The 25,931-nt window shown below is 39.3% G+C and overlaps 2 protein-coding genes across 5 annotated transcripts in view; one reads left to right on the forward strand and one right to left on the reverse strand.

Moving 5' to 3' along the window:
* The window catches only part of LOC108707564 (neurobeachin), a 390,963-nt gene that overhangs the window by 89,360 nt on the left and 275,672 nt on the right, over positions 1 to 25,931 (reverse strand). For all 4 annotated transcript variants that reach the window (XM_041582642.1, XM_041582644.1, XM_041582643.1 and 1 more), the window contains one exon: positions 18,730 to 18,866. In XM_041582642.1, coding sequence (XP_041438576.1) covers positions 18,730 to 18,866 — 137 coding nt within the window. The remainder of the gene's footprint in view (positions 1 to 18,729; positions 18,867 to 25,931) is intronic.
* mab21l1.L (mab-21-like 1 L homeolog) lies at positions 15,348 to 17,640 on the forward strand. The gene is given in 1 exon segment (NM_001091996.1): positions 15,348 to 17,640. A coding segment is annotated over 1 exon segment (1,080 nt). The 5' UTR covers positions 15,348 to 15,562; the 3' UTR covers positions 16,643 to 17,640.

Here is a 25,931-nt window from a genome sequence, read left to right on the forward strand (position 1 = left end):
ATTTAAACCCCCATGGATCTATGCTTGACCATTACAGTTTGTGCTAAATATTATATAGAGTCCCACACGTATTGCTAAATTTTTTGTCATTTAGACAGTAGGTGGAGCAGTTCTAAAGTATAATAAATGTAATAACACTAAAGCTCTAAAATATACATATATCTTTATGATATTGCTCCTCCCATAGCAGCATACAGGCAGGGACCTCCACAAGTTTAAATTGCCAATAATTGTTTGATTTCAAGTTCAACATGAATGAGCTATTTAATACCCAAATATCTAATATAGGATTTGGCCCTTGTAAAGTTGAAATGGCATGCCAGCAATTTTATTGCTTGAGGGGAGACATTTAATGGTAGTGCCACCGATATCAAAATGTTTACGCTTGGTCCAGATAAACGGGCACATTTGTAGAGATCAGTGATCTGGTAGCGGTCAGTATCCGCATACAGACAGCATTAGATTGGGTGGACTTAAAACTTAATGTTACAATGCATAAAAATGTTTTTGACATTACACAAGAGTGTATGTAGTTACATGGACAGAAGCCTTGGGTACAAAGTTCCATGACTCAAAAACATTTTTTTGGGTTCAGTGTTCAGAAGACACAGTTCCAGACTCCATTTGGCACATTGCTTAAAGATAAAATATTTTCTGTTCACATAATATTTTTCTCTTTTATTTCAGGGCCACTAACTGGGCTAGTGAACAGATTATCAACACAAACTATATGGATCGTAAGCCCTTTGAATGCCTAACGAATCTATAAATATTTTCCGGGTTGCCAGCAAAACATGTAACAAATTGTAAATTCATTTAGTATGTGAAAAATTTAACAAGCTCAGTTCTTCTGTGAAAGTTGGAAGCGGCCTGAATCATAATTGCATGAACTGTCATCATATCAAAAATAATGAATGCTCAAGAGATTTCCAACTGTATATATATTTTAAGCTCTGTGACCAGTAAGAAAAAGACTACAGGGTGAGAAAGGAGTGCAGAACATGTCCTTCCCTATTAGTCTTGGCTAATGCCTGTAACAGCAAGCAACAATGGAACAGCTAATCCTACAAGACAACAACCATAGAGCAAACTAATAATGTAGCTACTGCTAGCCTGCTGTGCCACCATCCATCTCGCTCACACGTACAACATGGTAGCTCTTTGCTAGATCCCTATTCCTAATGCACACAGTCTAAATATGAACCCTAATTTATTCATAGATTTGCTCAAACTAGGGAAAATGCCCAGTGTTGGACACCCAAGTAAAAATGCAACATTCAGATGGTTCTCCTTAGTGCCAACAAATGAATGTTCTACTGTAAGGAACAGGTCAGAGACATATGGTCCCATACAACAAGTCATGTTGTTGAGTCCAAAGCCTGATATTAGAAGTCTAAAAATGTCAATATGTCGAAACCTGCTAAATATAGAAAATAAATGTCAATTGCAAATGTGCTCAGAGAAGCACCCCAAGTAAGTTAACTTCAATTAATTTTTTGGCTTTAGATCCCCTTTATGATGAATTTGTTAAAAATGCAAATGCTTCAATGCATTGAACAAAAAACCACGGGCAAGACAATCCTTTTATGCAAAAGGAAGCAGAGCTCTACTGTATGCTACCAATTAAGTATTAAAATGAGCCAAATAAGATTTGCCGAAGCCTTTATCCAAACTGCCTGCTCGCTGCAGCAAATGGCAGAAGCAGCAGAAACCAAAGTCAGACCAAGAAATTTTTGGAATGGAACTAATTTAGGGAAAGATAAAAACTGGAATCATTTTTCAAGCAAGCATCAAGGGGATAATGTACTGAGAGACAACAACGGCACTTCACTTGCTTTCTATGAGCTGAGCCTTGTCAAAAAGGAAGCGTCCATAACCATGCTTAATATAACAACAAGAACAAACACTGACCCTGCACTAAAAAAGCTGGGGGCAAATAATTCCAAATGACACTTTTGCACTAGCCCAATCAATTCCCTAATCTGTCAGAAGTTCCAAACTGATTAATACAGGAAGGAATACCTATACTGGTATTATGGGGTGTTGCTGTAAAGCCAGAAAACATCCCTTCTCCCAAAGTGTCTAGGTCTGTTGGCTTCTTCCAAGGGTATTTAAACACTACAACAAGGGGCTGTGGGTGGTGCTAAGATAAGCGGAGAGATTTATTATATAAACTTGCAAGATTTGCAGTAAACGTCCGCTTATGAAAAAAAAAAGGCAAATCTTATCTAGATACAACCAGCAAAAAGGACATCGGAAGCGGAGAAGAAAGGGTGCACATAAACACAGACAGGTGTAAAACACCCTGCAATTATAGAAGCTCAAATTAGATCATGTGCCTGAGGCTAAATAGAGAAACGTACGCAGACAAAAGAGAATGGCAAATAAGGAGAGCAAACAAAAAAATGGCCTGGATGTGTAAATTAGCCAGAAAAACGAGCTAGAAAAGGCTCTTTCCTATTATTCTCCACAAGTGAATGGAGCAGCTGAGCATGATCAAGAGCAGCGTGGAGTAGAGAGGCATCAGCAGTGAAATGAAGCCAAAGAGTGGCAAGCCTTGCACTCTCTAGTCACTCACTCATTATGTGCTGAAGTGCTCTTGTGAAGTGCCTCTTGTACCTGACCTATCATATTACTTCTTCTGTAAACACATAATCCCTCCTTGTTAGGTGGTGTCAACACTGGCATTCATTCAGCCTTGTAGTCTTTCCTCTTTCTCTCTTAACTTAGACACTTTAGAAAAGCTGCCAAAACACTGTCACTAGAATCCGGCAATTTGAATTTCAACCAGGTAAATAGATCTGATGATTTTACGGGCCAAAGGCTTCATGCATGGGTGCTGGCTTAAAACTGGGATGCTGTGGTTTTTTTATTTATTTGTTCTTGATACCAACACTTTATCACAATAATGCCTCTTTGTTATGGTAGAAAACTGCTGCTGGGAATGAGATGTTGCTTCAGGAGCTCATTAATAACTATATATTGAAATACTGCAGAACCCAAGTTTATTCCGGCCTGAGTTTATGATGTTTTTGCCTTTACAAAATAAGGCTGTGCTTGTGGAATAAGTAAAGACACGGGTTAAAGGACTGCTGTGTCAGCCAGATGCTAGAGTAGAAAGCCAACAAATGTGACCTTGGGTGATCACTACATTATTCTGACTCGGTGGTATCAGATATCAGAACACCGCCTCACTCTGATAAGTACTTTGGCCAGTGATTTATCTGCCTACTGAAGCACTTTTCAGAACATATTCCGCACTTATATTTAATGTACAAGGTCTGATAAGGATTTCCAGCACAGTAGAACATACCTTACACCAGCTCACACAACCAATGAGATATTTGATTTCATAATCCTAACTGCACTAAATTTGATATATTCTGCATTTTAGCAAGTTAGAAATCTATTAGCTGTGATGAGCAAATACTAGCATCCCAGTAGATCTGAGGGCTCACTATTGACATTACTTCCCATAGTTTCACCAATACTAAAATATAGCAAAAGATCATATACAGTACCCTGCTCTGGTATTAAAGGACCTGACTAAAGACAGGGTTAAGCTGGTGTTTCCAGCAGTTTAGCAGTGCCAGGAGTGGGAATGGTTTGGAATAACAAATGCTTAGAATCTTCAGTAGGCCCTGAATGCAGTTTAACATACAGAAGAACATATCTGCTGTGATCTCATCTTCAGCCAGCAGATGGTGAATAATAGTCGTTCCATTTGGGACACTCAATAGGAAAGTTCTGACTGTTAAAGTGGATGTAGAGAAGGTAATGTTACCCCTGTTGGTGAAACGGTTTCCTCCTGTTACACTCTGGCTATACCGGGGCACTCCATCTAGTTGCATATTACTAGTTCAAGAGCATCTGCAAATACAAAGGCAGGAGATCCCTTGCTCTTAGAGCTAAATGACATAGAAGATTTGGAGTGGGTATTGATCCAACACAATCCTACAAAATCTCCCATGTTGTTTAGCCCTTTACTACTAAAAGATCAAGAAGTATGAGCCTTATTAGCAACATTACAGAGAATACATTAATTTAGTGCCTGTAGAAAACTGTGCACTGCCTACTATCATGGTGACTTGAAATTTCAATAGAGTGATATCTCCATGCTTCCTCTAAACCAAACATCAGGGTGGTTACTATTAGTCATGTGCTGACCCTAACCCACCTGGACCTCACCCATACTTGATCTGACTGGCCTGGTGTCGTTATTCATATACCTGCACCTGCCCGGCTCATCTCTGATCTCACCAGAATGGACTGCCATGAGTGATGGACATGGAAAAGTTGCAGCATTAGGATCCCTTCCGTCCTGCAGGATTTGGGCCAGGCTGCTCCGGGCTACTGCTACCTGAGGCATATTTTAAATCTTCTGTAACTTTGTCCAAGTCATATGAAAGACATACAGACACAGAGTGCAGGCTGGAAACTTCTGCTACAGAGACTGCAGAAAATGTATCATTGAGCTGAAACTGAAAAATATACATTCCAGACATATACTAATCACTGTACTTCCCTTATTGAACAATTTAAAAACAAATGCCCATTATACACATAAGCACTTGTTTCATATTTTATAGACTAATGAAGTGCTCAATTTGCAATCAGATTTATCATAGCTTTTCCTTAATTAGCCCTAGAAACTGTAAGAAGAATCATAAAACGGCACACCTACGTGGATGACAGCAGTTATAAATGGAGCCAACTGCAATGCCACAGTTAAATATGTTCTAATTAAAATACTGTTACAATATCAGGATATATGTCTCCGATTATATTTCACCAAGTTTAATTGCTGCAAGATGCCCTTAGAAACACGAGACATTAGTTTCTTTAAAAAGCTGACAAAAGGCTACATTTAAAAAACAAACAAAATGTGTAAACTTGTGTAACAGATAACATTAAATGAGAAGAACTCCCATAAAAGTGGTCTTTCCCTGAAAGAACGTTTAGCAGTGGATATTGCCCCTGGGTCTCATACAGTTTAATATGTGGGATAGCTCACTCCCTGTTTATCGGTTATAAAACTGGGAACTGTGACAACTGCATTTTCTAACCTAGAAAAAAAAAAAAACACTAAAAACCTATTTTTACCATCAGATAGAAAGTTTCCACTCTTTGTTCACAGGCAGTGCTGAACTTGGCTGCCAGGGGACTAATGGAAACCTTTGGAGCTCTATTGGAAATGTATTGTTTCCTTCTCTACAGTCACCTTTCTCAAACATCTATACTTGTCATTATACAAGTATAGGATTTAATTTCAGAATTGCTTGGGACCTGGGGCTTTGTGGACAAGGGATTTTTCCATAATTTGGATCATCACACCTTAATCAAATCAAAATGAACCTGATGTTATTTTTCTTCATTATTATTTGCAAAGAGACAAGCCAGCTAGAGGTCCCTCAGTACCTAGACATACCTAGAAAATGCGCTTACCATGTAAAGAAGCTGTTTCTGTAATACCAAGGTTCTTAACAGCCGGGTTATTGTTATAATAGTATTTTTATTTCCAGCCTTGTTAGAAGCTGTGGAATGCCTGGAAAATTACTGGTTAATAAAGGGCAGCCTCAACCCAAGAGTATGGAAACGCTAAAAGCATTAAACAGCAAGCGATGAAAGTAAAAAACTGATTTTTTTTTTCAATAACAAACATAGATAGATGGATAACTAAAAACATAAATTAACTACCAACAGTTAAAAGACTGTTCTAGGGTCCATTAGGTATTATTATTCACCAAATAAGCTAAACAGAATGGGCACGTCAGTTGCAAGAGGCAGACAATAGAGTAGACAACTTATAGACTCCGCCACTCACAATGGGAGTCCATTAAAGAACTGGTTGGTGAATTTCAATTCATTTGGTGACACCTTCTCAAACACAGGCCACCAGATGTAACAGGGAAAATGCAAAGACGGAAAGAGGGTCTTTTGTATAAACTCAGGGCTGAGCACTGGATGGCTGTAACGAACCCAGGGTTTTAGCCAGAGAAAAACAAGAAATTGGTAACAGGAGGAAATGCATGTCTGTATCTATTAAACACACCGACTGAAATAATATGTTTATGTCCCTTTGGGCTTAGGCCCTAAATTGATTAGGAGAACATAAATTGACATATTTCCAATTACAGGCAAAGTTTAGAGAAATAATACAGTTACTGAATGCAGCCTACTGTCAGGTTCATCTATGTCTAGCAATGTAATGCATTAAAGTCACATGCAGAAAATATATAAAACTATCATGTGAAAACAGGAGATCGGAACAGAACAAACAAAAACATATCTATCGGTATAAATCATAACTTAGATCTGCATTTCTGGAACAAGATTTTAGATTATTTGTAAAGAGACAACCGATGATGCCAAGACCATCCAAGTTGATAATTTCAGTGTGACATGAGTTAAAAGGTTAAATTAGTATCTGAAGGGTGGTAAACTAGTCAGCTTTGAAAGCAGCCTGCAAACAGCGCAATCTGCATCCAGAGGGGCATTTGTCATCATTAGCTGAAAAGTGACAGCAGGCACCCACCGTGTCCCGGATTCTAAAAAGTAGCACGGAGAGGGTATGCTGCACGTAGATATTGTGTGCCATAAAATGATGCTCCTGGAGTAACAATTTCCTGCACAGATGCATCACTACTTATAAATCTGCTGCATTTTACACATTAACCATGAGACCTGCTTATTTTAACAATGAATGCAATATGCAGAAAACTATAAATATAAGCAGAATACATTTCCCTAATATTGGCAAACTTATGTTTCCATTTCCACTGTTCCAATTTAGATTGTAAGCTCGTGTGAACAAGGCCCTCTACTATTGGTGTCATTTTGTTATCTTTGCAAATTTGTTGTATGATTTGAATATGTCATAACACTAATGGGAAGCACTGTGAATCCTGCTGGTGCTTGATAAATAATAACCAATAAATATCTGATATCCATAAAACTAAGAACTGGGAGCTCAAAGCTTAAAAAAAAAAGTGAAAACTGGAAAAAATATTTTAAATCCAAAGGAATTCAGTTATTCAAAATGTATAATTACTTTTGCCAACTCTGTGTAAAATCTAACATTTACCACAGATAAGATCCACACTCCGTCCTTTAAGGCTGAAACCGCTTTGTCATTATGTAAACTAGTTTCCACTGAAATAAGGCTAATTTTGGTGTTAATGCGAAATCTATGTAAATCATGGGCGCTCATTTATCAGAAAAGCTGACAAGCATTCCATATTGCAAGTGAGAAATGAAAATGCCTGAAGAATAGGGGCCAATTAATTAGCTTTATATTTTGTATTCTACTGTCTCCAGGCCTAACTAAATTAGCCATCGAGCAAAAAAGAAAAAAAATTGATTTTTTTTTTTTTAAACATTTAAACACATATGGCTTTTGCCTGCTATGCTGCTCACCACAAGGTCTGTAAGAGCCTGTGGCTAAATTATACACCGGCAGATGCACACTAGGGAAAATAACGCATGTGGTGAACAAAACAAATAAGGCTTGATTTCCACAAAGTGGGTTGTTTATAACAAAAACACCCCATATGGTTTAAATGGTATGTGGGCATGACAAATTAGGTGCGAGTACACACACACGCACATGTGCACAGATAGACACAAAGAATGAGTTAAATTCTTTTATAATGGAATACATATTTTTCTTCATATAGATATACTATTACATAAAGAGTTCACATGCATTCTTTGGTGTGTTATAGGTTTTTCTCAAATATACAGAAGTCATAAGCAACAAAATATAAAAGTCTTACGGTACAGCTGAACATAAAGGCTCAGGACCCTTTTTACACCAACATGCAAGGGATGAACCATGCTCAAGGCAAGGAGGGCCAAGAATCTTTAGAAATGGCCAGTGCAGGTAGAGTTATTTTGATACAGCAAAACCTCAATTTTTACTGATTTTAAAGGGGATCTATCGCGAAAAAGAAAATTTTATATATGCTTCATTATACTGAAATAAGAAACTTTCTAAATAGAATCAATAAAATATTATGCATCATTTCTGAAATAATCAAGGTTATCTTCACTATCCCTCTCTGAGCATCTGCCTATTTTAATTCTGTCATCATGCAGCAGTTGGGTGTCAGATATTCATTGACAGTTAGATACAATATATCTTATAGGGGGCTCCTTTTGCCTAGAACATGTATTACAGATTACTCAAATAACTGATTCCAGTACAAACAAAATCTAACAAAATAAATGACTTTTGCTCAAATCCTGCATGTAGAGAGACATGATGTCTGGGGATTTTAATAGTGAGCTCTCATACATCTTCTAGGCAAAAGAAACTCCCTATAAGATATACTGGATCTAACTGTCAATGAATATCGGACACCCAACTCAAACAGACTGAAGAGAAACAGATTAAAAAAAAACTTGATTATTTCAGAAACGGTACATAATTTTTAATTGCTTGGATTTAGAAAACGTTTTTTAGTATGCTGAAGCTTATATTAAATTTTCATTTTCGTATTAGTTCCCTTTTAAGTTTCCCTTATTTACTCTTCTTTCCTGGACCCCTGAAAACCGAACTGAAATGGGAGTTATACTGTATGTTTGTGAATGGTGGAGGGGGGGGGGGATAGAGTCCAAACTTATCTTACACGGCCATATTTATATAATCTAGCCAAAGGTCAGATGGTATGCTGGATAATTTTACCAACTAAATGTAGAATTGCTCCAAAGATTTATATTTGCACGGAAACTTGTAATAATAAATGGTTGCCCTGTATGCCAATGTCAACCAAAATAATCGGAGTGTATTTTGCCTCCCTGATCAAGTTTAATCATTTGATACACACAGATTGATGACTGTTGTGCATGGTTGTATTAGAAAGCACTGATGCCTAACCCATAGTCATTAAGTTGTATAAAATAAATGTGAAAAGTTTCAGTAGTATCCACACACAAAAAAAGCTTCTAAAAACAAACATTCCTTCTGGTAGAGCTGCTATACTGTCAAAATCAGTGACTTTCTTGCAAATTTGTATAAGGGACACCGCACCCACTGTGTTATTTATTGATATAATGCTCACAAGTTAATCGATATAGTTTAAACTGGCTTGTATTTTTTTTTTATTGATATAAAGCTCACAAGTAAATCGACATGATTTAAACTGGCTTGTGTTTTTTTTTTTTTACATTCATATTAACTTCTGCAGCTAAAAAGATTCAAAGTTTGATAAACTGCATATTGAAGCAAATAAACACTTTAAACAATACTTTATCCTTTAGACATCTAACAGTGCCCGGTTATGAATTCTGAAATAAATATGCATACGAGATGCACAAGAAAGTGTGCCCAATGTGTGAACTGCTTCACTGGTGAAGATAACAAATGCAACCTGCTCAGAGCAAGATGTATGGCAGCCCCACAAATTAGGGATACACTGAATCCATACTTTTTGGATTAATATGAATACCGAGTCCACCACACAAGGATTTGACTGAATACCAAACCCTAATTTACACCTAAAATTTCAGCTTTGAATAAAAATTAGTTTCATTCAGGTCGTACACATCATTAAAGTCAGAAGACTTTAAGGGTTTGGATTTGGTTTGGAAGGACATCTAGGATTAAACAGAATCCAAATTCTGCAATTAGGTCTATGATTCAGTCGAATCCCAAACCAAATCTATAATTCTGAGCATACTTATAAATGCAACAATAGTAACGCAGAATACCGTGTAACAACACATTTTATTGAATATTTCTGAAATAACTGTTCAGACTACAAAAATTAATAGTTGGCGTTTAAGGGCAAGTATATGAGATTCATTTTTATACATTTTATTGCAGGTATGGTACCTGCTTTCCAGAATTAGGATTTTCCAGATAAGGGATCTTTGGGTAATTTGGATCACCAAAATTTAAGTCTACTAAAAAAATCTTTTAATCATTAAATAAACCCAATAGGATTGTTTCACCTCCATTAAAGATTAATAATATCTTAGTTTGGATCAGCTACAAGCTACTGTTTTATTATTACAGAGAAAAAGGAAATCATTTTTAAAAAAACTAATATGGAGTCTTTAGAGATGGCGTTCCCATAATTTATATATTGGCTGATGCAGTACAATGTACATAATTTAAAAAAAATATTCCAATAAAAAAAAAAAACATATGTTAGTAAATAATAAGTAGAAGTAGAAATTCAATAGAAATCAGTTTTAAAAAGTATGTACTTTATAGCGAATATAATTAGTCAATTACCACTCTATCCAACTAAAATGTTAGATGCAAAAATTATAACAACTGTGTCCTAATTAAAAATCACAGACTTCAAAGAGATTGCAAATATGCCATTACAAAAACATTTAGAACTGAAGCCCAAAATGATCATCTAAAAAAATAAAAATGTGAAATATACTTCATATTAAGTATTTTTATGAAAACTTACAAAACAAGCATTTACAACAAAAAAATTCTAAATACACACTTTATCGACACTTTATATTTAATTGCTTAATTGAATACATTTTTTAAAACTAAACTTAGTCTAGTAAATCTCATATCGTAATTATACTAATAATTCTGAAATATATTCACATAGATTAAAATTATGAGAAAATGCTTTCATTATTCTGTGTCTTAATGCTTGAAATGCAATTTGCTGGGAGTCCAGTGTGAGCTGAATTGGCTAAATTGAATTTTGAGGGTATTCGAGAGCTGCTGCTTCCACCCTCTCCAAATCACTGTATCTTTTTCTCTAGCAAAAGTCTCTTGCCTTATTGTTTTCCTGTCTGCCGAGTTGACCTTACTGCCCCTTTCTCTGAAAATTGTTTCCTTTCGCCGATAGTCAAGGCAGTTGCTCTGTGCTTGAGCCTCACTGCCATTTACCGCTGCTATTAATGCTATTAAGCAACAACGTGCCAGTTATACACTACTAGATATTTCCAGATAAATACACATTTTGGGGGGTTTGCCCCAATTTAAACTAAATTTACATTTTGTTTATGAGCTGATAAAAATTCATGTGATTGTTAAAAAAGAGAAATTATATAAATGACTGCTCGTTAGTGCAGTTCTTTCTGTTGTATTTTTTTTACTCCAATTGGATAATCTGCCCCAATTACGTTTCTCTATTTATGGCATCCTGTATAAACGTCTTATAATCTATTTTAGCTTTTCTTCCTGTGCCTATCTGAGACAGCAATCATCTTTTGTTAGTATTCTGCATTATATAATACATAGTGAAAGTGCCTTTATACAAATACAATATGCAAAAATGGCCTGGGAGCCATTCCTTCCCATTTGTTTTCTATTTCATAAAATGACTTCATATGACATTTGTGGAGCTATAATGGAGGAGTTGCTAGGCAACACAGCAAAATTGGCTCCAGGCAGTTGAATTACAGATCTCAAATTTTGAAGGCAACTTTTCACTAGGGCACAAAAAAAGTAGAAGGTTCTATAAACAGATTTATGGATTTTAATATTTAATATACTAAATATTATTGTGTATGTATTGTTTTATTCACACAAGCTAATAGATGTGTGTATTCTATTTTATTCCATCTTAATGTTCAGTTATTCTGTGTATTTGTGAAACGTAGGAGGATCTATTATCTGGAAACCAGTAACGAACAAATTAGAAAGTTCTGCATAACTGGACAATTGCTGTGTTTTTTTCTCTGTAATAATTCGGCAGTACCTTGAGGGTAACTAAGCTGCATATGAATCCAAATTGTAGTGGCAAAACAATACAATTGGGTTTTAATGTTTAAATCTTAGACTGGGGTTTAATATCCAAAACATTTTGGATATTAGACCCCATACCTGTACAGCAATAACAACAAAAAGAGCCATTAAATATATTTCCCAAATAATAAATAAAATGGACTTTGTATAATTACAGATAACAGAAAGGGGGAGAAGGAAGATACACTAAAATTTCTGGAAATACAAATAAATGCACCAATAAACTGAATTCTGGTCATTTTTCTGTATATTCATTTGAAAGTTGCAGAAAGGGTCCCATACAAGGGATGTGTCTGTAGAATAAATGACTTCCCAAAGGCACATATATTTAGTATTTAGTAAATATAAATATATATATAAAAAACCCATGGGACAATAACAAAACAGAAACATTATATTTGCTATGATAGATAAATGACTTCCCAAAGGCACATATATTTAGTATTTAGTAAATATAAATATATATATAAAAACCCATGAGACAATAACAAAACAGAAACATTATATTTGCTATGATAGATAAATGACTTCCCAAAGGCACATATATTTAGTATTTAGTAAATATAAATATATATACAAACCCATGGGACAATAACAAAACAGAAACATTATATTTGCTGTATTATATATATATATATATCCCCATGCATCTCCTCTCTGTAACTAATGGCTGATGATAAGTTAAATATACAGCGGAAATGATAAATACAACTTTTATTTGTAACAAAGGGTGTTATTCTGTCACATTTACAGGAAGGCCTGTGAGGCACATTGGAAAGTTTATTATTGTATGTACAAAACATTCATATTAATGTGTGCGGCACAAAAGCAGCTGGGAAGGGTGATCCAGAGATCAGAAAAGTAGGATTGCTTGGTGAGGAGATTAAATGCGAATTGCACAAAACTGTCCCAAAATGCCGTTTATTTTAAAAACAAAAGGACCATAAAAGTCAATTTGTAGACTGTTTGTACGGGTATGTAGTGTATCCCTCAGCTGCGGCACTACATTTCCCAGCATCCCCATTCCAAGCGTAAAGCAACGGCGGAGAGCAAATTCTCAGTCCCCAACAAAGCAGTGCCCCGGTTGCTTGTTGCTAGGAGACCGCCTGCTGATAGCAAGATACCCCTGGAGCAGAAAGGAGAGACAGGGCACGTGACCCCGATCTAGAAAAACAATAGGATAGCGGGTTAAAGAAAGGCGCGCTCCCAGAGAGCTTCTAATAAGCAGCGCGTGCTGGCGTCCTCTGTTCCCATATAGACCTTTCCTGTCACAATTATATTCACGCTCCGACTCTCGCAAAACTCGTAGCCCTGGAGAAGGTTTCTGGGAGCTTTAATCGAACAGCCCTGTATCCACCTCAAAATAGTGCCTGGGAATCCTGCAGCAATTACAGCGCTCAGTAATAATAGTAACACTCGGCGTCACACACAGGGCAGTAACGTGTACGTGGGCCGAACACTTGTCACAGGCGCACGTAGAATATAAACCGAGAGCAGTGGCCGCTATAGCCACAGTCACTTCACGATAAAATGGTGTAACACAGAACGTGCACCTCCCACAAGCAGCAGCCGTGCCACTGGCCTGTACTCTGTGTGTACGGGGAGCAGCAGGTGCACAGTCTCTCCCAGTGGGCCCCATGATGTGACAGGCAGCGTTTAGCCAATCCCGCCAGGCCGAGACCCTGCTCTGCTGCGCCGAGTCATAGTACATTGTGGCACGGAAAGCCGCCGCCTCCTCCTCCTCCAAAGCTCTCCTGCTGTACTATGAGCCCTCCACATGACTGTGAAGTAATAGATCCTACATTAGGGCCACACAGGGCTCCACACACATCTGACAACTGCCAGCAAACCCTGACTGTCACCTGGGCAAAGTTGTTTCATCCACTGTCCTTCCTGATATTAAATACATATAAACACACACTATATTAACCGACATTTACCTATAGTGAACTACAGACCATATATATATATGTGTGTGTGTGTGTGTATGTACATATAAATGATACACAACTATTGATTATGTCGCCTTCACGTGTTGCTACACAGTCCCACACATACATTATATCATATAGAACTGACAGAAAGCTACAGGAATGTGACCACTCCCCTGAACCCCGGCCCCGCCCACACACGGGCACACACTTCTATATTGGCGTCTGTGCCTGAAACGGGAATTGTACGGATTTATTTACTACATGTGATTATTACATGTAATCATTCCCACATACAATGTATCATTAGCTCTCCATAATAGCAACGTGCCTCTCTGATCTCTTACATACAGCTACAAACACTAGAACTAGTCTGTAAGACACATAATGCTCTCTCTCATATTAATACACACACACATATATATATGTGGTACATTATAGGCTACTCATCAGATATAGGGAGACGTATAAATGCACAGACAGACATGAGGCAACACGACATATAAATATAAATGCAGATACATGGATTTAAATCACAGGCAGATATTAGGCAGCTAGATGTACTCTACACTAGATATATACAACACTACAACACCAGATATACACAACACTACAACACCAGATATACACAACACTAGATACATACAACACTACAACACCAGATATACACACCATTAGATATACACAAGACTAGTTATATACAGCACTAGATATACACAAGACTAGTTATATACAAACTCAGATATAGGGTAAGGAGAAATATAAATGGTGACCTGGATAATAGGCAGATATCATTAAGTGCACATTCAGCCAAGAAATATAGAGCTGTATAAATGCACAGTCATATATTTCTGTATATGTTGAGCTGCCCAATATGTGAATGTTGATTTAGTTCTGTCTATATGTGCAGCTGCCTTAAACATATACATATATATATAGATACTCCAATGTACACTCAGATAAATGGACATATACAGACATATAAGTGCAGACTCGGCTTTGAGCCAGCTGTACATATATTTATACATATACACAGTTCTACAATTGTGAAGTTGAATAAGTGGCAGATATATAGATAGATAGATAGATAGATAGATAGATAGATAGATAGATAGATAGATAGATAGATAGATAGATAGATAGATAGATAGATAGATAGATAGATAGATAGATAGATAACACAGTTATATAAATGGTGAAGATCCAGACATATATAAGACAGGTATATACAGACATATAAATGCATCAGATACAGACATACAGTATATATACACAGCAGCTAGATACAGACAGCTCTATAAGCGCACACTGGATACACTGGGATAGACACAGTAAGAAGTAGAGACATACACGAGTAGAGCGCCCACCCCAGGTGTGACTCTCACTGACAGACACACTATTAGACTTGCACCTGTGCCCTATGAGAAAAGCGGTAGAATTGTGCCCAGGTGCCCCATGTAGCAGCAGTAGCAGCAGCGCCTCACCAGGTGACAGTCAGTCCCGTGCCAGACACAGCCAGTGGCCAAGCACAGTGGGTTCTTCTGGCAGCGGAAGGCGGAGACTTGAACGATTGGCTGCCGGCCCGTCCCTCCCTTTATATGTGTGACAGGAGTACATGAGATGTAGTAGAGAGCAGCGCAAGCCTTACACACTGTATATCGCCTGCTGAGCCCAGGGCCGCATACACTCGCTGCTCTAAGACAGGGGGTGTGTGAGTCCCTATGTAAAAGCTCTGCCAGTCATTCCATGCAGCTGTCCCGTGGCCTAAGCCGGCCATACCATCACTAGCACCCCCCTAACGCTGGACTATTTCCCCTCAAAGTTGGCTCCTGCCCCAGCAGCCGCCTTGGATCCGTCAGCTTACTGTGAGACTCCGGTGTACAACCCGGATCTCTGCCCGAACATGGTGGCGGCCCAGGCCAAGCTGGTGTATCACCTGAACAAGTATTACAATGAGAAGTGCCAGGCGCGCAAGGCCGCCATCTCCAAGAGCATCCGCGAGGTGTGCAAGGTGGTGTCGGACGTGCTGAAGGAGGTGGAGGTGCAGGAGCCGCGCTTCATCAGTTCCCTCAATGAGATGGACAATCGCTACGAGGGGCTCGAGGTGATCTCCCCCACTGAGTTCGAGGTGGTGCTTTACCTCAACCAGATGGGAGTCTTCAACTTCGTGGACGACGGTTCCCTGCCGGGCTGTGCGGTGCTGAAGCTGAGCGACGGCCGGAAGCGGAGTATGTCCCTGTGGGTGGAATTCATCACCGCCTCCGGTTACCTGTCCGCCCGCAAGATCCGCTCCCGTTTCCAGACTCTGGTGGCGCAGGCGGTGGACAAGTGCAGCTACCGGGACGTGGTGAAGATGGTGGCGGACACGAGCGAGGTGAAGCTGCGCATCAGGGAGCGCTATGTGGTACAGATCACCCCCGCCTTCAAGTGCACCGGCATCTGGCCCCGCAGCGCTGCCCACTGGCCCCTGCCCCACATCCCCTGGCCCGGGCCTAATAGAGTGGCGGAAGTCAAGGCCGAGGGCTTCAATCTGCTCTCCAAGGAATGTCACACGCTGGCGGGGAAGCAGAGCTCGGCCGAGAGTGACGCCTGGGTGCTGCAGTTCGCAGAGGCCGAGAATCGCCTGCAACTGGGCGGCTGTAGGAAGAAATGTCTGTCCTTGCTCAAAACCCTGCGCGACCGACACCTGGAGCTGCCCGGCCAGCCGCTCAATAACTATCACATGAAGACCCTGGTCTCGTATGAGTGCGAGAAGCATCCCAGGGAGTCGGACTGGGACGAGTCGTGTCTGGGGGACCGGCTGAATGGCATCCTCCTGCAGCTCATCTCCTGCCTCCAGTGCCGCCGCTGCCCGCACTACTTCCTGCCCAACCTCGACCTCTTCCAGGGGAAACCCCACTCCGCCCTGGAGAACGCGGCCAAGCAGACCTGGAGGCTGGCACGGGAGATCCTCACCAACCCCAAGAGCCTGGAAAAACTTTGAGCCTCATGGGACACCGTCATCCATCTGAGCTGCAGCCTCGGATACAAACTGGCATAGAGACTGGCACGGCGCATGGATCTATACACACTCCATCTACAGATCCCAGCATTCTCACACTGCCAAACCGCCTAGATCGGATGTAGGAACATATACCTGTGTCTAGGGAGGCTACTGTGAGTTCTAGTTGTACAGCAGCCGGTGGGAGACTTCTTAAAAGCATCTTGAACCCCTGAAAGTACAATCCAGGGACTCTTTACTCTCTGATGATGGATACAACTCTCCGCCTCTGTACTGCGGCTTAAACACATCCACCACCAACACAAATCCGACTTCTTTTTATAAATTATTTTAAGCAATTTTAAAAGTGTCGTTTTTTTTGGCTGGGAGGGGGGGGGAGAGAAAAACTCCATTTATTGTGCACTCAGCCTGTTAGAATAAAAAAAATATATCAATAAAAAACATTTCAAGAAATCGACAACTTCACATTGGGATTTGACATCAGTTTTTTTTTTTCTGGTTAAAACCCAAATTTCGATCTGCCAACTGAACAAGAATTTTTTTTTTCTATGTACATTTTTTTTAAAAAATATTTCTGATTCTCAGTGTCTTGAAATTGTGGATGTGGCTGTTCTGTGATTGGTATAAAGGGTTGCTATTTCCATGTTGGATATCACAGGACATATTCTGCTATGGAGATGCCATTTCAAAGGTAGTTTTGGGGGTTTTTTTGTCTGAACTTTGAAGTTTACATTTTTTTTTTTTCGTTTCAAAATGCTCGTTCTATTCCCAACATTCCATAAATATACTTGAAATGTTATTTAAATATATTCAAAGGAGAAACATTTGAATTTTGCTTATACGATGGCGCTTGGATAGTCGAATTATATATTTGGAAAATGCACTTGAAGTACACTGGATAAAGACTTTTGTGATTTGAGATTTTAAATCGTTGACCATTTAATTTAATGACGATCTAAATAAATGACATCAAAATAAAATACTGGAATGTGTGATTATTTATCATTTTTTTTGTTTCTTCAAAATATATTTCGCATGAAAAATGATTAGGGAACGAATTCTAATAAATAGCAAAGAGAGTGATGGGAATGTTTATACAAAAGCAATATTGTAACACTTTAATTGTGTTATTGTCATTCATTGTATACATTTTACTCATTTAAAAAGAAACTAATTTAAAAAGTTACCGTTTTAATGCAATGCACTTGATCCTATAAATAGAGGAAAATATCTCACTACAAAACAGATGTATTAAACTAAACCCTACAGACTTTATTTATGGTAAAAGAGTTAGCAGTTCTGTATGCCCAGGATATAGCTGGCAGAAAACGAACCATTTACTACAAGAAATAAACCCATAAAATAAATATAGTTGTAAACATTTCTAGAAATTAGATTTAAAATATAAAACCAGAAAATCAACAAGTCGATTTCGGGCTAAAATCGAACGCATTCGTTATTCAACAAAGGAATACGAATATTAAACATATTTTAAAAGGAAATGTAAAAGTATTTTAAAAGAAAACAAAAAAAACAATAACTTAATAAAGATCAATTTAAATACATTCATGTATAATATGATATTTTAAAGAAATTGAATTTGAGGATGAATTAATACAAACCCAAATCGTAATTATTATTTTGAATGCTATTTTTAGCTGTTAAAAAGCAGATTATTTTTTAATTATACCAAATTAAAAAGGAAAAGCACTGCGGCATTAAGATATTATATCAGTAGGATAATAAAAATGAAGCTTGGGAAATTTGTTCGGATTGAAAAATGATGTCCAGTTGCTAATAACACCCACTATAGCTGTATTAAAATAATTGTTTCTTATTTAATTGCGTTGTATACCGACAATGCACAATATCGTTGCGATTTGATTTTTCTGAAAGATATTTGTGTTTTCCCACGGGCGGGCTCAGGTGTAAAACACAAACTGCCACAAAACGAGCGTTGCCTAACTGTCAGAGTGTGGTGCTGATTGAAGCTGCGGTTGTGTTGCTTTAGGAATGAAAGAGAAACTGACGGGCCGCCGGTAGGAGCGATAAATAACGCGCGCGCTCACCTTTGGGTCGATCTTTTTGAAGGTCGGGTCTTCCTCGTCCACTTCAAAGTAGATCTCGGTGGTGGTAATGGAGAGGGTGCCCTTGGCAACTACAACGGGTGCAATGAGCTGGGCAGGGGTGCTGAGCACTACAGGACCTGGAACACAGAGAAAAAGCGCTTATCACAAGGGCAGCCTCATTCTTTTCCTGGGTGTCTCTAACTGCACCCCAAAGATGATTGCCCTGGGCACTGGCAGACACACACTGTCTGTGACCTTGGGCAGAATGTATGGGAAACAGTCATGTATTTTTTTTATTTTGTGTACCAAATATCGCTGACTATCTGGGAGCGCTTGGCAGGAGCGATTTCTTTTGTTGTCAGTGGCTAGTGGCACCAAGGGCTAGTTTGTGCCTGGGGACTAGTGGTTTGGTTGGTTTCACTTGTCTTTAATACAGGCCAATAATATAGTCTGTGCAGATCCCTAAATAATGAGCACTAATACACGGGGCAGTGTAGGAGGACGCTATTATTATCTGCTCATGGGAAGCCTAGAGACAACCAATACACTGGTTTATGGCCCAAATATTAGGGGCAGATTTATCAAAGGTCGAAGTGGATTTTCGAAGTAAAAAAACTTTGAATTTCGAAGTCATTTTTGGGTACTTCGACCATGGAATAGTCCAACTTCGATTCGAAGCTGAAAAAAAACTTTGAAATTCGAATATCGAAATTTATCATTTACTGTCTCTTTAAAACTTCGACCATTCGCCACCTAAAAGCTGCTGAAGTGCTGTTTTAGCCTATGGGGGACCTCCTAGAACCTATATGGAGGCAATTGGTGGAGTTTGAGAGATAGAAGCTTTTTGGGGGGAAAAACTTTGAATCGAAGTAGATCGAAAGGAGCTATTCCTTCGATCGTACGATTTGAAGTAGGCCGAATACGGACCACTTCGACCTCTATTCAGTTGGTCTTTTTGAATTCGAAGTCCGAAGTTTTTTTTTAACTTCGAACATTGATAAATATGCCCCTAAGTGTATAGGAAACAGCCCCACAATTCTCTGTATGTATGTGGGGGGAACTGACGGATTCCCTTTAGAATTATATTATAATAATTCTATAATCCTCTATATAAGGACTGTTCACAGTCAATAAGGAAATGCAGAGCAGGGGAACGGCGCCAGGCACGCAGATCAAACCCACGGGAGATGATTACACTCAGGTAAAGCTGCGTGGATTAACCCCTTGTTAGCACGTGACTATGCAGCCATTCCCCTGCACATGCCCATGCTCTGCCCCTCATTGCTTCCTTTTGCCATAGCAGTAAATGGGCAACGGGTGTGATGCAGATTTTGTTGGCACACACAAGCTCGCCCTATCTAGTTGTAACAGGACACTGGGTGCAATTAGAGGACTCCCATTGTGCCAAACGGAATTAAGATAATGAGTTCTGATTCCTCTGGGTCACTAGGTTGTTTGGTTATCCTGATCTCCCCCCAGCAGATGGCAAGGTGAATCTCCTTCCAGCAGACCCTGGAATAAGCTGCCTGGAGAGGCCGACAAGGGATTGTGCCACATTAGGAACCAGCAGCACTGAATTCTCTCTTTCACTAAACCATTTCACTTATCCTTCCCACAATGGATATAGAAACATATATAGAGTTTAAAAGGATTTTCTGGATGCTACTGCAGACAAAGAAAACTACCCAGAAAAGAACAATCAGCAAGTAATGATTCCTAGCAGGGTACCCAAGCCTGTTTGGTATTCCCATTGGCTACTAATTGGTTCCCTGCCTTATAAAACATTCACTTTTGGGAGGTATTAGTCTTGATAAATAGGAAATATAATTTACCAATAATGACACTGCAGATACAGAATGCTCCTAAATCTGGAAATGCCATTCACCACTGTGTATATTGCTAGTCACTGTTCCTAAGTAATAATTAAAATCATTGTATTAATCAACAGGGCCGGATTTACATAGTGGACACCCCTAGGCCCACTGCCGTTCGTCGCCCCTGTCCCCTCCCCTTTATCCGTGCAAATTTTCACCGTCAATGGGGATTAGCACATGGAAATTTAAAAAAGGATTGTATCTCCAGCGCATCCCCAGTGTTTTTGAACCAATGTGGGTGTAGTTGGGCAGCATGCCGCCTCTCTAAAATCCTGCCGCCCTAGGCCCGCACCTAGCTGGCCTTTCCACAAATCTGGGCCTGTTAATCAAGCACAATTCCAGCTTCGTGGCAGAAAAAATATGTTTACATTGAGTTTTAGTAGATATTAGACATGGTGTTATGAAAATACATTTTACAAGGAAAACCTGTGGCCCCAAGTGTTCTGGATTAGATGCCACAATTAATACCAACAGGGATGGCCTGCAGTCTAAATGTGTCTGCATCAGACTGGCACCCAGGATAACTGAATGTCACATGCTCATAATGCAGGTACACCGTTTCAATGCTAAAAAAGTCCTTTATTATGGAGCCTACAGCTAAGTAATGGTGCCCAGGTGCCCAGACTACACTTGCTATAAATTGGTATATATCTGGCATGAAGGATGCATATGAATTAAATCTAATATTGGACATATTGCAGAGTTTGTGGTATCACACTTCTGTTGGAAGGGAAAGGCGTTCTTGGTGCAGCCTAAAGGAGCAAACACGTCTCAGAGAATGTGAAGCTAATCCACTCCAGCCTTAGAGAGAGGATTATGGTCTAATCCCCTCTGGGAGATGCTCTGGACTTTACAGATCCCATATTAAAATGTTTACATAAGGTTTAATCAAAAAACTGCAGATTTTCCATGTTACCACTTAAATTATTTCCTCTTAACAAGCCTTCCTGAAATCAAAAGTACAGCTTGGTTTTTGGGGTTTAAATATGGACACATTAATCTGTATTCCTGGGATCTGTATATGGCACACACAAAGCTGCCCCAAATGAGGGGGTTGCCTCATTATAAATAATATCAATAATCCTGCTAAGTATAATAACGATCAGTTTTGCATATGAGTTATGCATTAATGGTGTTGAGACTATCGTTAAACTACAACTCTCAGCATCCCGCATTGGTCTAAGGTTTCTAGGAATTATGGTTCAACTGCAGATGAAGAACTGTAGCAGTGATTTGGTTATAATACCAACATATGCTAACATATAATACTAACATATGCTGTACTGGTATCGTAAGGCTTAAGGGCATAGAATGTATTGGGATACTGAGGTTTAGGAACATATGTTGTACTTGTACTCAAGGCTTAGGGAAGACCGATGTGCTGCTATGCTCAGATTTAAGACTTTCAGCACTGTGAATTGTAGAACTGCAGTCAGAACTGACATAGACGTACAAGCATCCCAGTGCTGTAGATTTTACATTTCTCTATGGGTGAGAAAGGGTTAAAAAGCTATGTTGTACTGATATACCAAGGCTTATGGGCCCAAGGACCTCCCTCCTCCGTTGTCTCAACACATGGCCATGAGCTGCTTGCTCCCATAGGCTATGCTGTAACCCCTAAGAATACAATCTATAGCACCAGCAAGCGGGCATGTCTGTGTCAGTGATTCGACAATCTACGGCATGGAAAGTGTTAATCCCACTGTTACTATAGGCACCATCTCTTCCTACTATACCTGCTATCCCATAGTCACACTCCCTTCCCAGAGACTATTATCCCACTGCTACTATAGGCATCATCTCTCCCTACTATACCTGCTATCCCACAGTCACACTCCCTTCCCAGAGACTATTATCCACTGTTACTATAGGCACCATCTCTCCCTACTATACCTGCTATCCCACAGTCACACTCCCTTCCCAGAGACTATTATCCACTTTTACTATAGGCACCATCTCTCCCTACTATACCTGCTATCCCATAGTCACACTCCCTTCCCAGAGACTATTATCCCACTGCTACTATAGGCACCATCTCTCCCTACTATACCTGCTATCCCACAGTCACACTCCCTTCCCAGAGACTATTATCCACTTTTACTATAGGCACCATCTCTCCCTACTATACCTGCTATCCCACAGTCACACTCCCTTCCCAGAGACTATTATCCCACTGTTACTATAGGCACCATCTCTCCCTACTATACCTGCTATCCCACACTCCCTTCCCAGAGACTATTATCCCACTGTTACTATAGGCACCATCTCTCCCTACTATACTTATCCCATAGCCAGTCCCTTCCCAGAGGTATTGCTACCATAGGCACGACCTACTGTTTGTCAATTTTCTGCACTGTGATTGGGGCTCCAATGCAGTTGTCATTGTTTGGATCTCCCCACAGGTTCTATGTACTGATGTCCAGAAAGACAGAGCTCTCAATATATACAGGAAAATACAAATAGATTACACAAATCTGTAGTTATTACTAAATAAAAGGTGTGCAGGTCCTTTTGTCTTGTAAAGACAAAAGGGGGAATGGTTTCCTTACATCCTACCTTATTTTAGGGATACATTGGTCAATATCCATTACAAAAGAAAGTGTGGTATGTCTGACAGCATTTTATGTCCAAACTCATTTGAGGATTCACATTCAAAGTAAAGGGCCACTAATTTACTTTTGTTCTTGTGCAACAAGGATGAGGAACAAGTACACAAGCCCAATTCATACACAGCAAGGGCTGCAGTTCAGTTTCTATTAATATATATGTAACAATAAGACTATTCAGGAGTGATGTCCATTCTAGAGAATTTGACCGTTGCAATGGATCTCATGATTTCCATGTGTATTTCATTCGTGTGCATATCAAATGGGCTGTTTCAGTATCTGTTGCACACTTGTACCAGTCATTTCATGTGTCCCTCAAAGGCTTCAATGGCTTAAATTTCAGGTTAAATATTTCAACATCTGCCCCTGTAATTTTTAACAGTCAATTCCCTTTCAAATCTTTTGGCCTTCCTCCAATAACAGTTCTCCCAGTTTGCTTCAAAGCCCTGCAAGCTCCTGCTAAAGAAATGATCACGGGGCCTTTGAGGCAGCAATATGGTTGCCATGTAGTTTTGCTCTCCCTGAAAGGGGACACACTCTTGCCTTATCTGTGCCTAACATTGCACACTTGTAATGCTGCTTTTAATTGGCATGACTGCACAGACTGCAACTATATGAAAGGATAATTATAAAATAATCAAATTAATAAGGCATGCAGAGTACATAGCAATACAAAATACAGTACTGAGGTTTAGGTTGGCTTATGGGAGTATTTAGAATTCTATACAGGGACGGGAGTTAGCAATAAATGCACACAGAATTAATATATATATTAATATATATAGCAGGGTAAAATATTTTTTCCTGACTGCAAAAAATAGCACTATTGCTATTGCTCTGTATCAACATTGCTTTAGGAACATTAAAGAAGGAAAGTTACAGAGACAGTTTATTACCAAATGCCAATAGATAGCCACAATGGTGCATGCTAGAACACTATATTTATTTTGTAGAATGCTATACCATAACTGAGTAAACAGCTCTAAACACTATCTTTGTTTATCTCTGTTTGTTTAGAATAGCAGCTGCCATATTAGCTTGGTGTGACATCACTTCCTGCCTGTGTCTCTCCCTGCTCACTCATAGCTCTGGGCTCAGATTACAGCAGGGAGGGGGGGGGGAGAGAGGAGCAAACTGAGCATGCTCAAGCCCTAGCCCTGGAGTTTTAAGCTGCAAGAAGAAAGTCTGATACAGAAGTCCATGTGTACACAAATAGAAGGAAAGAAATGTGGTGTTTCTTTTGACACAGAGGACCCATATCAGTATTACTTTGAGGGTTTACTGGTGTATTTATATATAGACCTTTCTGACAATTCCCACGTGCTTCATTTGTTTGAACAGTAATGTCACTGCCTGTGGCAGAAAAAAGAGGAGATTTATCTACGGGCGACTAATCTACCCGAATCTGAGCATGTGCCCTGACCCATAGGTGGGGGTTGCTCATAGATGCTGATTGCTGCATTCTTGAGATCATCATCAGACAGTGCCTTTCCTAAGCAAAAGAATAGGATGTAAACATGTATACGGATAATACAGACCTTATATTGTAAGCTCCGCTGGGGCACAGACTGAGCGGAATGATGTATTATTTGCTTTGAAATATGCTAGTGCTATATAAATAAAGGATAATACTAAAATTCAGTTCAAATCTCTTTCCTTCTACCAAGAGATGCAGAAAAAAAACCCCAACATGAAATACTGGCATAATAATAAAGAGTCAGCACCACTCTGGCATAGAATATGCACTAAGCAGAGCTTGCATTCCATTAGGGAAAGGGGTCATCCCAATTACAGGTGCTGTGCCAAGCCATATTTTCCCATTCTTTGGCAGCATATACAAGGAACATGGTCTATTCTGAAGCCTGGCCTCACTTTGAGCGTTTGCTTGCTTGTTCATGTCTTCCGCTCCAGATATCATAATGTGCATTAATGGTCTTGAGGGATATAGAGCATCCTGAAGGCTCACACAAGAGCCAGAGCAGCATCAACAGATTCCTCTTTATACTGACAAATAATGGAGGAAATTCCTCCCCACAAGCAGTGAAACTACAAAGCAATATTTCAAAGGGTTCTTGCATAAAAACAGGTGCATTTCATTCCATATTTGTCTTTTCTTTGCCTGCCTATCTGTTGGGTTCTCTCATCCCGAGTTTTGTCTGGTCACCGAGCTGGAGGGACAGAGCACCATCCCAGAGTTCAGCACAGTGTTCTGACAACTACTCAGCCTGCTCTGCAGAAGAGAAAGTATTAGTGATTCTAACACTAAAAAAACTACTCTTCAAAATATGAATGTACATTAAAAGCTAGTTATAGGGTCTGTTGATCGTTTTCACTGTCATTTTTACGGTCATTTGTAAGTAATTGTTACTTGAAGTTCCCAAACCTGACTGTTTTTAAAACCTGACTGTCCCTTCTCAACTTGTCAGAGTTTGTAATGCTGCACAAATATGGCTTCCCCCCTCATAGAGGAACATGGGGGATCAGATCATGTAAAAGCATTGGACAAATATTTTTATGCCAAAATTATAAATAGCGTGCAAAGACAATGTTATGATAGATGTAAAAAACAATATTTATTTCTGGGGTCAATATCTCTTTAAGAGTACAAAAAAATCTGCTACTGATAATGTACGGTAGTGGAAGACGGGTAAGTTAGCAGGGATGACACTTAGGGGCATATTTATCAAGGGTCGAATTTCGAATTGAAAATACTTCGAAATTC

The sequence above is a fragment of the Xenopus laevis genome, chromosome 2L (assembly GCF_017654675.1).
Source record: "Xenopus laevis strain J_2021 chromosome 2L, Xenopus_laevis_v10.1, whole genome shotgun sequence".
Classification (NCBI taxonomy): domain Eukaryota; kingdom Metazoa; phylum Chordata; class Amphibia; order Anura; family Pipidae; genus Xenopus; species Xenopus laevis.